This window comes from Toxorhynchites rutilus, chromosome 2 (genome assembly GCF_029784135.1).
Source record: "Toxorhynchites rutilus septentrionalis strain SRP chromosome 2, ASM2978413v1, whole genome shotgun sequence".
Lineage (NCBI taxonomy): Eukaryota > Metazoa > Arthropoda > Insecta > Diptera > Culicidae > Toxorhynchites > Toxorhynchites rutilus.
In genome coordinates this window covers 63,086,104-63,103,030 of record NC_073745.1, presented here as the reverse complement: position 1 = coordinate 63,103,030, position 16,927 = coordinate 63,086,104, and the positions used below count along the sequence as shown (strand labels likewise).

The following is a 16,927-nucleotide window of genomic DNA, read 5'->3' as shown; positions in this document are numbered from 1 at the left end:
ACATTTTCCCTTTGTTTTCATATGAATTGTGTATCCCACTGACAGTTCTGCTTGAGATTTTGCTAACGATCCTAGCATCAATCATAGCACCCGGCTGGTGTATACAGTTCAGTTCAGAACGAACTGTACGGTGAACGATGAACTGTGTATGCAGTTCAGAACGAACTGTTCACGATGACCGCTGGAGGAACTGTGTATACAGTTCAGAACGAACTGTGAATGGTGATCGGTGTATAAGGCTAAGGTTACTTTGGATAGGAGTACGCACGAAAATTTGATTGTACGAATAGAAACAAACAATTTTATTCGATAGAAACAGACGAATTCGAACGAAGCAAGGGGGAAGCAATGTAACCACACCAATACAACTCAATGTGGTTGTTTACTTTCACTATTGCATACAATTCGTACGATCACTTCTCTGCATCCAGTGTCACCGCCGCCTAAGAGGAAGGCGAGCGAACGAGTGATAGACAAATACTGCTGCAAAGCAAATAGTCCTTAAATTATCGAATGGAAACAAACGATAGCTCCATGAAATAACAAAAATAAAATGTCGGTATTGTCGTTTTCATAATAAAAAGCAATATTTAAGAATACGATGGTTCTTAAATTGGATTGTTCAATTATTTATCGAATAAAGTTTTAATTTGAGGATAAATATTTCAGTAAGATATGCAAATCTACCTCACAAAAAATACAGTTGAAAGCGAAACGATTCAAACAGTATTTTTCAGCAGTAAATAAAAATTTGTGTCGCTGATATGAATTTTTTTTATATTATACCAAAAAAGAATGTATCACGGCTCAAGCTAAATCATAATTTGATTTTCTATTCTGCTAAGATATTTTTAACAAAATTCGGACATCTAATTATTGATAACAAACAGCATTTTATGAATGAAAAGAACAGTCCTACATAATATTTCACACTTTTTTATACTTGCTCTGGCATATCCCTCTAATGTACGAAAGAGTGAGTGAACTGCTCAAAAGAACTAGTTCACTTAAGTGAACGCTTGGTCACTGAACGGTTCATTAAAGTGAACCGTTTTGCCCATCTCTAGTTAAAAAGCAGAATTTCCTAAACAATCGACGCCATTTTCAAATGGAATATTTGCTGTGAGGGGCATTCGAATGTAATTTGAAATGTTATGATAATTGACATTATTTTCGCATGATTAAATTACAGAAAAATAAATTCTCAAATTATATTTCGTATCTGTTGTCACACTCAATGCGAAACTTCCATTGGAATCCTTTTGTTTATCCAATTTCATGATCAACGCAAATCAAACAATTCATTGAAGTTCCCCTCGATTTTATTTGACGTTTAACATGCCGGACCTGTTAAAACGCAAATGTCGATAACTGGTCTTCCCTTTTCGCCCAGTTAGTGCATGTTTACTGTACTCGCGCACTGGTCTAGCACACCGAGAAATCAATAATTTGTTCATTTCTCAGAACACATCAACACTCCGACTACGATTCTCTCTACCTTCCTCAATCATCATTCGTCATTGTTTAGCGTATCACATGCGGTGGAGCTCTTGTCGGCTGTTCGTGTTCGTAGTCTGGAGATGGGCAAACCGTTCACGAACGGTACGAAAGAACTAGTTCGCCGAAAAGAGTGAACGAACGGTCGTTCTTTTTCAAAGAACGGTAGTTCTCCCCACGAACTGCTTGCGAGCGAACGGTTTGTGAACGAACTGAATCCGAAAGAACGGTTTGCGAGTGAACTGTTTGTGAACGAACTGTTTACGAGTGAACTGTACGGGAAAGAACTGATTGAGAGTGAACTGTTTGGGGACAAACTGTTTGAGAACGAAGTGTTGGCGGGCGAACTGTTTGCGAACGAACTAGTGCAGCTGAACTGATTTGCGCTGGACGGAATGGATAAATATAACGAGAATACTTGTAAGGAAAATAAAACGATATTGTCATTTATGAGCAAAACGCATCTAACGCAGGGTTTATTTTGTTAATGTATACTCAATTCTGGGTTAAAAATTAAATTAGATTTCCGTAGTTTTAAAAGCAAAACTATATATTTTCAATTTCATATATTCTTTCAATTCCGCGTAACATTCATATATTTCCTGATTATCATTATCAGAAAAAAATCTTGGCGAAGCTGGGGCGATTGATGGATTAGGTAAACATAAAATCTTATAGTGAGGGCAAAGTTTTTTTTGTTGCTTTCAATTAATTGTTTGGCCTATTGCGTGTACGTGTTATCGTGATTGTTTGTATGATTGATTATTAGTGAAAATCGCTGCTGATTTTTTCCCCTGAATGAACATTATGAAATATGATCTTACATGGAACCTGTGTGTTGTCCAAAAAGAGAATATGAAAAATTGCACATATTTTGTGCGCATCAGATTATTACATAAACTTTTGTCGACCGATAAAAATATTTTCACATACAGTTTGCGACTTTTAAAGAAGAAGCAGCTTATCTTCCCCCACTAAATTCCAAAAATATAATCCAATCCAACGATATCAATTGATAGCTGTCTATTGATGTTGGGTGCCGGCTAACATTCTATGTTGTTCTTAATACCGCCGAACGAAAGAACGGTTCAAAAGAACTGATTCACTTAGATGAACGGTTAATGAGTGAACCGTTCATCAAAATGAACTGTTTTGCCCATCTCTATCGTAGTCTGGTGTGATCGGAAAGCCTTGATAAAGGCTCTTGTGTAAACTCTTTTGTAAATTGGAATGTAGAGAAAAAGATGGCAGGAACGTTAAAACCGTTAAACTCTAACGTATATTTTATTCTTCTAAACTGAACAAGTCTTGTTCTGCCGTTGCTGCTGCTTCTTCTACTACTGCTGCTGCTGCGGTTTTCCTCTAGATGTTGTCGTCGCGGTGGTCGGTAAAATAAATAATTTTCGGTCGATCGGTTCTTTGTTTTTAAGAGGCTTTAAACTTAAATAATTTTCGGACAGTGCGCATCGCTTTTATAACGAGCGCGATTGTTGTTGCTATCGATTTCTCTTCGCTGGTGAAATTCGATAGGCATGGCATACGGTGTGGATTTTTCGCTTCCGTGTGGACGGAACACCTATGCATGGAGTGATCATACATGGCAATTGTCGAACTCTTTACTTACAAATCAAGTATGTTAAATTCAATTTAATTCGAAAATTGTCCCATTCAATCAATAATTTAATCAAAACAAACGAATGCTTACTAAGCCTAAGTCGGTCTTATTCCTCCTCGGCCTGCCTACTAAGGTGAGGTTGGCCGCCGAAACATTGGTGGCAGTATTGCTGGTACCTCGACAGATGGTGTCCATGCCGTCGTTAACGATCGAGAGGTACATCACCTCCAAGAGATCGGTGATGATACTCCCAATCAAGACGGGTCTATGGTACTAGGTGAGGCCGTTTCGTCACTAAGTTGGTTAGGGGAGCGGTATATAAAAATTGTACGGAAGAAAGCAGAAGGGGAATGATTTGCTTGAAGCGTGAAAGAGACGGACTGATCACGAGTGAGCTTGGGCACAAGCGTATTGTGTTTTGTTTACAAACAAAACACAGTAGACTTCCAAGATGGCTGCAGAGCGGTTTTAGCATATTGGCACACCTTAGGATATACTTCTAGGTGCCTTGCTCCCAATATGGTCTGGTATTTGCATATTCCACTTGTGGTGGTGAGCACTTAAGGTGAAGGTGGAAGCTAGCCATTGTAGTAGTATAGGTAAACCCACCTGTAAAAATGGGGTAATAGTGTTTGTGAGAGAAGAGCAAAGCACATGTAAATAGACCAATTCACTTATCAAACTGTGTGGTGCTTCATTGACACGAATCTTTGAATACATTTGAAAAAATAACAATTCCATAATAAAGTTAATGTATGAACGATATGTTCCGATGAACAATTGCAAACATAAATATATATATAGAAGGTGCATTTGCATATGAAGTAAAATTCTGATTATACGCGAGCGTAACATGAGCAAATTTATAAGACATGCGAGTTGGGGCTCTTTTGATAATAACAAGTTCTTCCACATAGTAACTCGATGCTGATAATTTCTCAATATTTTCCTTCGTTGGTCGTATTGTTTTCACATATTCACGTTCGAGAGCCTTAACTCTTCTCTTCGTTGGCCGAGACATTTTGATTAAATGTAATAAAGTCGATTTCGCTAAAAAGGTCTGTCCAGACTCAGTTCCAGCCCAACATATTCTTCGAGAAACGTCTCCAAGCGGTGGACCTCTGGACAGACCATTCTCAATGCTGGAATTTTCTATGGCTCTTCTTTCATCGAACAACTCTTCACCCGGAAGCGATATGATTCAATTCATTCTTCTAAAAAATCTTCCCCATATCGCGAAAAGACGCTTGCTAGACTTATTCAATACCCTACTAGAAAACAATATTGTGCCACCCGAATGGAGACAGGTCAAAGTGATAGCAATTCAAAAGCCTGGCAAACCTGCGTCTGACCATAACTCATACCGTCCGATTGCTATGCTCTCGTGCATTAGAAAATTGTTGGAAAAAATGATCCTTCGAAGACTCAATCAATGGATCGAGACAAATAATTTGCTATCAAGTACACAATTTGGGTTTCGTAAGAGCAAAGGAACAAACGATTGTCTAGCGTTGCTTTCTACGGATATTCAACTGGCCTTTGCGCACAAGGAGCAACTGGCTTCAGTATTCTTGGATATTGAGGGAGCTTTTGATTCGGTTTCCATAGAAATTCTGTCAGACAATCTGGACAGATGTGGACTTCCTGGAATTTTGAATAACTTCTTGTACAATTTGTTGTCAGAAAAGCGAATGAACTTTACCCTTGGACAACTGACAACTTCCAGAAATAGTTATATGGGTCTACCCCAAGGCTCATGTCTCAGCCCCCTTCTTTATAATTTTTATGTGAAAGATATTGACAGTTGTTTGGCAGAACAATGCACGCTAAGACAACTTGCAGATGATGGTGTGGTTTCCGCCAGAGGTTCCCATGCCGAAAACTTGCAAAGACCATTGCAAAATTCCCTAGATAACTTGTCTTCTTGGGCAAGGAACTTAGGGATAGAATTCTCGCCGCAGAAAACAGAACTGGTAGTGTTTACTCGAAAGCGGTTCCCAGCCCAACTGCAACTCAAGCTTTTGGGCAGAAGCATTACCCAATCATTGACCTTCAAGTACCTTGGTGTCTGGTTTGATTCAAAATGCACTTGGAATACCCACATTACGTATTTGAAGCAAACATGTCAAAAGAGGGTCAACTTTCACCGTTCGATTTGCGGCACGTGGTGGGGAGCTCATCCGGGAGATCTCATAACGCTTTATAAAACAACTATTCTATCTACTCTGGAGTATGGCTCTTTCTGCTTTCTCTCTGCAGCTAAAAGTCACCTTCTAAAATTGGAACGAATTCAATATCATTGTCTGCGTATAGCTCTCGGCTGTATGCACTCAACGCATAACATGAGTCTCGAGGTTCTGGCAGGAGTAACTCCTCTACAGAACCGATTCTGGGAACTTTCTCTCAGAATACTGGTGAAATGCGGAGTCACGAACACACTTGTGATTGAAAACTTTGAAAAAATTCTTCATCTAAATATACAATCTCGGTTTATGAGAATTTATTACCACTATATTTCGTCAGATATTTGTCTTCCATCGTTTACTCCAGATCGTGCTCACTTCACCATCAGCAGTTCCTCAATTGAATACGATCTGTCGATGAAACAAGCAATACTTGGGATTTCAGATCAGCTTCGACCAACTTTCATTCCCCGTATTTTTAACCGAAAGTACCAAAAAGTCAATTGCATGAAAAGATACTTCACTGATGGGTCTCGCCTTAATGGATCCACTGGCTTCGGTGTTTTCAATGAAAATTCAAGCGCCTTCCGTAAACTGCAGGAACCTTGTTCCGTTTATGTTGCTGAGCTGGCAGCAATCGACTTCGCATTGGGGATGATCTCCAACAAGCCTGCAGACCATTACTTCATTTTCTCGGATAGTCTCAGTTCGCTTGAGGCTCTCCAGTCGATGAAAACTAGTAGCCATCTTATTTCCTCACAAAAGTGAGGCAGCAGATGAGTGCACTGATCGAAAGATCTTATAAGTTAACCTTTGTATGGGTCCCCTCTCATTGCTCAATTCCTGGCAATGAGAAAGCGGACACTCTCGCAAAGGTGGGTGCCCAGGAAGGCGAATTGTTTGATAGACAGATTCATACGATGAATTTTTCCAATTACTGCGTCAGAGTTCCCCCTTGAGTTGGCAAACTGATTGGAACACTGGAAGTCTTGGGCGGTGGTTACATTCAATTATTCCAAATGTTTCTTCGAGAGCGTGGTTCAAAGGTCTGGACGTAAGTCGTGACTTCATTCGTGTAATGAGTAGACTTATGTCCAACCACTACTCGCTAGATGTGCATCTCCACAGAATAAATCTTGTTCAAAGCAACGTCTGTCGGTGTGGAAACGGTTACGATGACATCGATCACGCAGTTTGGCAATGTACGGATAATTACGCAGCCAGAGAGTACCTTTTGAATGCCCTTAGGGCCCAAAGAAGACAACCCTATGTTCCTGTTAGAGACGTGTTGGGAACTCGCGACATCTGCTATATGCAGTTGATCTATATGTTTGTGAAACGGACTAGCATAAGAATTTAATGCTTTTGTGTGTTTTTTTTTCATTTTCGTTATTAGTTTGTTTGTCTTGTCCCCTCATCTCACCGTCGCCCACCCTCGACAGATAGTCGAACACCAGATGCTATCCCTGGTCTTTATGCACTATGCTACAGTGCGTGCGGCAACTCTCGGTTGAGACAACGATACCTCATATCCATATCCCTAAACTGATCCATCCCACAAAAATTGTTGCCCCTCTAACCTCGAGTAAACCGCGAGTAATCGGTCGAAACCTACTAAACATAGATTTAAGTTGAAATTCTGTAAAAACAAATCATGAATTAGTGGCTCCGCAAAGCTCATGCGATTGAGCCTTACAAATAAATGAATTGAAAAAAAATGTAATAAAGGGTGTGTCACATCAAATTGCATCACGGAAAAAACGCTGTAGAAATTTAATTTTTAGGAATTATATCTTCAGCTTTCGCTTATAATCAGATAAGAGTGTATAGATCACGTTGGCCATGCTTCACTGTCATTTTTTTGTAAATTTGGAAAAATGACGTCGAACGAAAAAGAGCGTGTTGAATTAATCCTGTGCACTCATTTCGAGAATCCGGAGTTGTCACATCGGGACATCGGTAAGATGCTGGGAATCGTCCAATCCACGGTCAGCAGAGTACTAAAACGATACTTCGAGAACCTAACCATCGACCGGAAGGAGAAGAACGGCAAAAATGGATGTTCCGTCAGTGAAAAAGATCACAAGCGCGTAGTTAAGCAGTTTAGACGTGATCCGAGAAGTTCGGTCCGGGATGTCGCCAATAAGCTGAATTTGTCAAGTTCATTCGTCCAGCGGACCAAGCGGCGGGAGGGCCTGCGTACATACAAGGTTCAGAAGGCTCCTAACCGCGACGAAAGGCAAAACATGGTGGGGAAGACGCGAGCCCGGAAGCTGTACACCGAAATGCTGACGAAGCCGCATTGCCTGGTAATGGACGACGAAACCTACGTCAAAGCGGACTTTTGTCAGCTGCCGGGCCTGTTGTTCTTCTCCGCAGAGGACAAATTCGGCGTTCCGGAGGAGATTCGCAAGCAGAAACTATCCAAGTTTGCCAAAAAGTACATGGTGTGGCAAGCGATCTGCTCTTGCGGAAAGCGGAGCGCCCCCTTCGTGATGACCGGCACGGTAAACGGGCAGGTTTACCTTAAGGAGTGCCTACAGAAACGCTTACTACCACTATTGAAGCAGCACGAGGGCCCGACCATCTTCTGGCCGGATCTCGCTTCGTGCCACTATTCAAAGGACGTGTTGGAGTGGTACGAAGCCAACGGGGTCACCTTCGTGCCAAAGGAAATGAACCCGCCCAACGCGCCGGAGCTTCGCCCAATAGAGAAATATTGGGCGATTATGAAGCAGGCCCTCCGGAAGAACTCGAAGTATGAATAAAAAGAAAATGTCAAAAGTTGTTTAATAGTTTTTATTTTACTGTCTAAAATTTTCAAAAGGATCGGTCTACTGGGCGAATTTCTACAGCGTTTTTTCCGTGATGCAATTTGATGTGACACACCCTTTACTTTTCCGATTATTGTTTTTGAAAGCATACCCTTAGAAAAATCCTCGGTCGAAAACTACTAAATACATTTGGTAATGCAAAATTAGTAGAATGTACAAATTTTTGGTACATATTGTCAACAAACCCGCATCCCTACCGGAGATTAGTATATTTTACTCGATAACATTAGTGAGCTTGGATATTGTCATATCTGAAAACTGGTGAGAAAAGCGCGTATTAACCATTTTCATTGTTCCCATAAGGCAATACGGAGGTATAATAAGGATATAATTCTGATACGTGCATTTTCGGCGAGAAAATGTAGCCGATATTGGGCTTCCGAATCATGGTTCTGCTTGACATATGTGTTTATTAGTACGGTCGAAAATGACTATAGATTGGTAGTATTTACCAAAAAATTCGTTATATTTACTAATTATTTCTCTCAGTGTAGGCAGCCGTGGAAGTGTTCCGAGCTCTGCAATAGAATTTTCTTACCCAATGTTAAAGTTGCTAAAACTTACATTATAGACCCATTAAACGTAAAAATAATTATTGTATTCATATCAACACAATTTTAGGGCCCTATTCCAGAAAACGAGACGAGCAATTCGTCTCGTCTCGTCTCGTCTCGGCTTCAGTCACTGTCGAGACGAGCAAAATATCCCATTCCAGTACACGAGTTTCATTGAAATGTTTTATTTGGTAGACTGGAGAGACTTCAGTCAGTTTTTTGGTATAATCAGTGATGTCAGATGAGAGGACATGTTTTTGTTTTGAGAAAAACAACAAACAGCTTTAAAATTGATCAATCGATACTCTTTTCTCAGTGTCAAAATATTAAAAAACATAACAAAAAGAAATAAGTTATAAGTTATCAATATGTGAAGACCTTTTCGTGTCGTGGTCATATATTCAAAACAGTCGTCTTGCATCCCTGGATATGAGTTCAATGTTTACATTTGGTTGCGTTGTTTGGAAGAGGCCTATTTGAAAATCTGTAAAATCTTGTAATTACTGTATTGAATTTGATGGTTGCAGTTGAAAATATACATTGCTTATGCAATACTACCCAGCAAACATTAAATCGTATAATTTTGCACGTGCCAAGTCTTACAAGAAATCAGAATAAATCATAATCGCATATAATATCAATCAAAGTATGTATTGTGTATATTTGAAATCGCATAAAATGTGAAAACTCGATTTTATATATCATTATCAAATTAAGTCGCAATTCGGTATAATACACATCAGTTTTATGATGTACATTGTCATAAAATATATTTAATCCGCATCATATGTGTATATTACGCTGATGCAGTTTGTGTGTCGTATAAGCGTATAATTTAAATCGATCAGTACTGCAGTAAATCGTGTTGCATGCTGAAGAAAATCATGAAACAGTAAATCATATTAGCTCCTAATAAAGAACATAATGCTTTAACATTGACAAGTTTCATTTCATAACAGCAATGTCTGAACACATACGAAAGAATAAAATAATTAAATTTAAAAAAAGTGGCTCTTATATGGCTCGGAAACCAGGAATGACTGATCCTACTGCATAGAATGTATTAGGTTATATCATATCGAATCATATGTATGAGTTTTAACCGCTGTTGAATTAAATTTCAGATAGCCGTGCGAGATAGCTGGTGGATGATAATCCAGAAGACAGGAGTGCAAACCCACATCGGATCAGTTTTCACCAAACATCAATCTGTGCCATTTTAAACATTTATATTCCACTCCGAACACAAGTAAATTTAATAATTATTATTTCTACAAATATAAATATTCATATATAAAAATGGCGATTCGGGAGGCTATAATAAACATTTTACGAAAATATTTTGCTCCATTTGTTTTTTTTCTATGTCTGTAATAAATCGTATATGAATATGGCAAAAATCGCTATTATAGTCGGTCAAAGTTGCATATTCATCCAAACTAATTCGGTAAGCATTTGCCATGTATGTATATGGCCTCCACTTTTGCATGCATATGCCAGTTAGGCGCATTATATGCCAACCAAAAATTTAGGGCATATGATGTTATATATACGCTTGTTATGCGATTTAATGCGAATGCGATTTTAGTTTAGCCGTGAAACATTTTGACGTAGGACTACGTCTTTCATTTCTATACCGGGTTGTAAAATCAAAGTTTCGAAAACGAAAGCGTTACGCCGGAGACCGAGATTTTAAGCGTTAATAGCTCCTAAACAACTGAACGAAATGTTATGATAAACACTTCATTCGAAAGATAAAATGTCTACGCGTTATATACTTGTTACTTTTTGATCCAAAAACTTGTTTCAATAGCTTTAAAATTCTTTCAAAACAGGCTATTGAAATCACCAATCGGTATATAAGCGAGCGCCACTCGGAAATCTACTCAGTTATAGTTGAACAGCGATTGAGGTACCATCGCAGGAATGAATTGATGTTTCCCCAACACAGTCTTTAAAACCATGAAGCCAGGAAAAATCGGTATTGCAAAATAAATACAAGCAGTGGGTACTTTTGTATTCGTTTGCGCTTTTGCAAATCGGAATGTTTCCCTAACACAGACTTCAAAACCATGGAGCCTGGGGAAACTGCCATTGCAAAGTAGATGCAAGCAGCGGATACTTTCGTACTCGTTCGCGCTTTAGCAAATCGGAATGTTTCCCTAACACAGACTTCAAAACCATGGAGCCTGGGGAAATTGGCATTGCAAAATAGATACAAGCAGCGGGTACTTTTGTATTCGTTTGCATTTTTGCAAATCGGAATGTTTCCCTAACACAGACTTTAAAACCATGGAGCCTGGGGAAATCAACATGGAAAAATAGATGCAAGCAGCGGGTACTTTTGTACTCGTTTGTCCAACACAGATTCCGAAACCAATAAGTTGGGAAAATCGGCATACCAGATCTCGGCAGTGCTTTTCATACCCCCATGCATTTTTGCAATCCGGAATGCGTTTTGCTTACACGGTCTACAAAAGCGGGTACAAATGCAATGCTTTGGCTCGGTTATTCAAGACTGCATGCCCCTTCATGTCGCCAGCTCACTGAACTTCTACGCATACCGTTTGATGATTAGGCAAAATGTTGATAACTATTTGCTGCGATAACCACTACCATAATGCATGAATTGACCTAAATTGGGATTTGTTTGCAATTGAATTCGTAAATTGTTTCATTCATTCACTAGTTTAATCAATAGCTTTGCGCAGCGGCGATATCGTACCCAATGAGGAACATTCGAAGTGCGATTATTGCTAATTGAAAAAAACACAAATAATTACTAAGCCAACGGCAGTCCTACGTCAACCTTGCGGTTATATCATAGGTACAACCCATCCATAGTTTTTTTGAAGATAAAGGCGGAGCAGAAGAATACCGATGCTTTCAATCAACAAGGTGAACCAACACATCAAACATACTAGACGATTCGACTGATTCATCAACGAGCGCGGCCAAACGGTCGTCGAGCCAGACGAGCTACTCGTCTGTTTTTAGTCGAGCTCGGCTTCTGAAATATCAAAACGAACGAGACGAGCGCTCGTCTGCTCGTCTCGTTTTCTGGAATAGGGCCCTTATTCTATTGATTTTCATATTGAGTGGTTTTGATAGCTGTTTCGATGATGTTGTCTGGCATCAGTGTCGAAAAAATAACGATGCTTTCACCAATACAAACAAAACCATTGCCGAAGATTGAAAAATGAAAATTTAACTTTCAGAGCAATAGCTCGAATTTTCCGACGTTTTTCACTATACAGTGCGACAGTAGATGAAAATTTCATATTTTGTGAGTAATCGATTAGAGTTTGATTGATATTACTTGATGGGAAGTGTGCGAAAACGATCATTTTTTTCACACTGTTTCGCAAAATTATTGATTTTCGGGCGAGGGGTGAGGGAGGGAGATGAAAGAAATGAACACCATTGTGGCAGTCATTTGTGGCTAGCTTCCACCTTCACCTTAAGGCCTCCAAAATGTTTTCGAAGTTACCCAAGCTTTCTATCGTCTCAGGTAGCATTTGTCAATATTCTGGTAGATACAAACAATGGTCACCGGAAATAAGGGTCTCGATCCTGACTGTCATTTTCGACAGGACGGTAGTAAATTGTTTTCGGAAGTGGAGGATGGTCCCCTTGACACCGAACGCAACAAAGTGTTGAAGAACGGATTCCCGATTTGTGTGTCAGAAAAAAATTACTTCCAAGAATTTTCTGGACATTCGTTGGTGTTATTCGATTTACCTCTTGTAGTGCGATGATCGATGATCTTCCAAGTTCCACTTGGTAACTGTAAATATCGTTACGAAAACAAAATGAAGTCAATCTGTATATAAATTATAAAACTGATTGCTAAAAGTATGTGTTACTCTTGATTGAAAATATATTTAAATATAAAACAAAATTTACTCGTTTCCCTTTGTCAGGCCAGAAACAGATGTATTACTTTACGTGTATCGTTCATGGAATATTAAGCCGAAGCGTGTCCAAAATACGTTGACAGCAACCATGCAGCCAATTTTCCATCCTACTCTGCATTAGGATGGAAAGCGAAACTAGTAACCCCAATCCGACTTCCATGTTTCTTAAGCTGCTAAAATGAGTTCCAAAGCAAAGGTTGTGCACACCAGAAACGCAAAGTCAATTGCCACATGCGAAAAATTTGCTGGGACAGGAATTAAATATCCAATTTCTTTCTAAACACCATCACCCTCAACTGACATGTCATCGAATACGTTATCACTGTAAAATATCTCGTGTTTAAGATATATTTATCCTGTCTTCCAACTATATTAATGAAAACACAACTTATCGTATTTCACCATGCCGCCCGTACCTGAACATCGGGTACTTGGTACTTGCAACAAACTGTTTACTTGCGCTGGGGGTTCTGCTGGCGGTTCATGTCCTTGGGGAAAGCCCGTTGTGGTGGCGTACGGATACGACGCGCTTCCTTCGACCTGTTACGCACAACCTTGGAGTGGATAGCGCAGGATACACAGTAGTGCAATTTGGCGTACAGTTTGGGCAGCACGTAAGCTGGAAGGGAAAGGAAAAACATTGTTAGAGCACAATTCGAAAACATGTTTATAGAAACAATTCCAATACCGAACAAGTCAGATAGCAAATATTACATTATATATCATGTCATATAATCAGCGGTGTTTATCATCACGAAAGGTGTGCAGGACAGACCTGATTGTATATGCTCAGTTCAATGGGAAAATGCACTAGAAACTCACCCGAGTAGCAGGAGGCATCCGAAATATCACGAACGGCGGCGGCCTCGACGATGTTTCGGATCACAAACTTCTTGATGGCCTTATCCTTCGGTACGCATCTAGCGCAGTTAGTGCAACGCACGGCCTTAACATGACCACGGTTGTGCTTGCAACGTCCTCCGTTACGCCTTTTCTTGGTCTGGAAAAAGAAACACGAAAAGGATTTTTTGTAAACTGTTCACGGCTAACCGAGCTCACATTTATTTACACCTAAACGCCATTTTTAAACACATGTACGAAACAACGTTAAGCAAATCACGAAGCAATCTAGTATTCCGCAACCAGTTTTCATTTCACAGCAAATTCGATAGTTATCCCTATTTAGAAATATTCAAACGTGAAATAGTAGCAACTTAAACACTATTTCAAACAATTTAACATCGAAAATTCCTATTTTTGCCGGACTTACCATTTTTGTGACAGCTTGATACAAGAACCACGGAAGTAGAGAAAGATATGGACGGGTTCACACCAGCAAGTAAAGTGAGTTTGACAGAAGGCTGTCAAACATTTCGTCGACGTCGGTAGTTTCGTCGAGATTTAATTGACACGATGAATTGAAAAAGTATGGAAAAGACTGATGTAGGAATTACAGTTACAGATTATAAAAATTAGCTGCAGTAATTTATATTTAACACTTCCATCGCCCCGTCATCCAGATCTGGGCGACTCTTTTCTCGTTCAATTTGAATATGATTTTAAACGGAATTTAATAGATTAGGCACTTAAATGTAAATATGGGTTATGTACAATAAAGTGCGTTATACATACAACGTCACCGTCTCCGTCCCGTCTACTATTCTCTTGGACTTATTTTGCCGACGTCAAAGTTGCCGTTTATGGTGTATGTGAATGCTGCCGTACGATTTCAATGGGGGAATATTTGGCTTTTCATTCCTTTAGGCCAGGCGCAAATTGAGACGCGTATAGCGCGAGTAACCTGCCGCGATATAGCGCCTGTTTTTGTGACTAATGAAAACAGATAGAACGGCGCAAATTGGCCAGATGACGCGAGAGTGTGGAGCGCTCATGAGACATGACTCGCGTGACGCTGTGGCTGAACCACAGTTTCTCGTGCTGGTCGAACCGGTCGGGTGATTGTGTTAGTAAATAAATATATCGCGCAAATCTGTGTGAATCAGACGTTGTATGCGAGTGGTACGTTATTTACACCAAACTGCGACTGAATATGCGCTCCACCACGCTACGTTTGTGGTACGTATGAGTCGTGTTGCTAGTCTCGTGTTCGTTTACGAGCGCTATACGCTTTATATAGTTTTTATACTATACTTTTAACGGTTTTATTTAGCATTACCTATGGTAAATATGTTTGTATGTTTATCTGTAGGGTTGTCCCACATCAATAGAAATTTAACCCCCTTCATGTTGACAGATTAGCTTTGCGCAGTGGCGATATCGTAACCAATGAGGTACATCCGAGGTGCGATTATTGCTAGTTGAAAACTAATGTTGACAGATTGGTATGCAATTTGGAGAACGTCTTTATCTCTGCTGTCGTTATAAAACTGCGTATTCCATGATCTTGGAATCCCTTGGCCGAGTGGTTAGCGTCATAACTAACATGCCGGGTGTTCGGGTTCGATTCCCGTTCTGGTCGGGGGAATTTTTCGTCAAAGAAATTTCCTCCGACTGGCACTGTGATCACGCGTATTCTAGAGCTTGCCACTCAGAATGCATTCAAGGCGTGTTATTTGGCATAGAAATCTCAACTAAGTACTAATAAAAATGACGCAAGTAATACTACGTTGAGACGGCGAAGTTCCTCTAGAAACGTTAGTGTCATTGAAGAAGAAGAAGAAGATGATCTTGGAAACCCAAGATGATGGCCGCTACAAAATAGCGGACTCCATATTTTATCAAGACCCCATCAATATGGGTATCAAATGAAAGGGCTTGACTAGAAAAACAGTTATTTATGAAAAATGTAAATCCAAAATGGCCGCCATTACAAAATAGAACATTTTTTCAATTCATCAGTATGGGTATCAAACGAAAGGGCTTGACTAGTAGAACATACTTATTTGTGAAAAATCACATTTTAAATGTACCGTTAAAAATCTTCAGGTCGTCTATAGTAAGTTCTTCTAACATATCGTCCAGGTCTTCACTTGCGTATAGCTCCTCAATATCCTAGTCGGAACTCGAACAGACAATACTCGAAACTTTTCTTCTAACGCTTCGCACTATTTCGTCGTCACTACTTTCCTCGCTTTTATATTTACTATTACGCCGTCCGGAGAACATTTTTAGGATGAAAAAAAACCCGTGTGTCTAAAAATATATATAAGAATTTAATACTTTTGTGTTTTTCTTTTTCGTTATTAGTTTGTTTGTCTTGTCTCCTCATCTCACCGTCGCCCACTCTCGACAGATAGTCGAACACCAGATGCTATCCCTGGTCATTATGCTCAATGCTACAGTGCGTGCGGCAAACCACAACGACAACGATAGCTCATATCCATATCCCAAACCTGACCCGTCCCACAAAAATTGTTGCCCCTCTAACCTCGAGTAAACCGCGAGAAATCGGTCGAAACCTACTAAACATAGGTTCAAGTTGAAATTTTGTATAAGCAAATCTTGTATTAGCGGCTCCGCAAAGCTTATGCGATTGAGCCTTACAAATAAATGAATTAGGAAAAAACATTAAATGGACTAAAAACGCTCACACCGATTTCCTATTTTCCTTCAGAGTTCTCCAAATATTTTCAATTGTCATGTTTAGTTGGAATATGGTTGGTTTAAATATGTGTAATATTTTTTATGGGACCCACCTCCTCCTTCCAGATGAGGGAGGGGTGTCATCATAGAAACATTTCTTGTACTCTAAAATCCTCACATTCCTATTTTGGTTCCATTTGCTTGATTAGTTATTGAGTTATGCAGAAATTTGTGCTTCATTTGTGAGGTATTTCTTCCGAATTCAAGTAAATATTAGGATTTGTTTTAATGAGAACGAGCAGAATAAGTAAATACTTTTTCATTCATATGGTCTATTATCTTTAGGAAGGGAGATGAGCACCGAAAAACTTCATTTTTAATACTTTCCTCTAAATGAATCACCCTGCGAAACTGTTTTGATAAGCTAAATAACTCGATGAAACGTCGATTACAGTGTGAACTAGCCATTTCCCGTTTCGAAGCGATACCAAAAATTTGAAATATTTCACGGGCAGTCGGCATGTTTTGATTTTGTTGCTGTTTGTTTTGAGTCTATGCCTGCAAAAAATCGAGTTGCGAATTCTTTACACGCTCTGTTAATTTAACGCGACATCTGTTCTGGAGCAAATACTTCAAAGATATAAATTTCAATTCGTTGTGTATATAGTGAACTAGCCATAGTTTTACACACCAAATAGATGAAGTTCATGTAAGTAATTTACGAGTCCACCTGTTTTGCGGTATTTCAATGTGGTTGAAACAAAAAAAAAATGGAACTACGAAC

General features: G+C 39.5%; 2 protein-coding genes and 2 pseudogenes across 5 annotated transcripts in view; 3 read left to right on the top strand and 1 right to left on the bottom strand.

Annotated features, from left to right (window-relative positions):
• Positions 1 to 11,382: 11,382 nt before the first annotated feature.
• LOC129772302 (U4 spliceosomal RNA) lies at positions 11,383 to 11,464 on the top strand (annotated as a pseudogene).
• Positions 11,465 to 12,934: 1,470 nt separating this feature from the next.
• LOC129768433 (40S ribosomal protein S26) lies at positions 12,935 to 13,998 on the bottom strand. Its single transcript, XM_055770088.1, has 3 exons — positions 13,871 to 13,998; positions 13,423 to 13,600; positions 12,935 to 13,219 (listed from the first exon to the last, which is right to left on the bottom strand). Exons 1-3 carry the CDS (start codon positions 13,871 to 13,873, stop codon positions 13,053 to 13,055), a joined length of 348 nt encoding a protein of 115 aa, XP_055626063.1. The 5' UTR covers positions 13,874 to 13,998; the 3' UTR covers positions 12,935 to 13,052.
• Positions 13,999 to 14,857: 859 nt separating this feature from the next.
• On the top strand, positions 14,858 to 15,023 carry LOC129772038 (U4 spliceosomal RNA; annotated as a pseudogene).
• Positions 15,024 to 16,628: 1,605 nt separating this feature from the next.
• Positions 16,629 to 16,927, top strand: part of LOC129771887 (inositol polyphosphate multikinase) — a 44,059-nt gene continuing 43,760 nt past the window's right edge. For all 4 annotated transcript variants that reach the window (XM_055776007.1, XM_055776005.1, XM_055776008.1 and 1 more), the window contains exon 1: positions 16,629 to 16,852. The gene's annotated coding sequence lies outside the window, so the exon portion shown is untranslated. The remainder of the gene's footprint in view (positions 16,853 to 16,927) is intronic.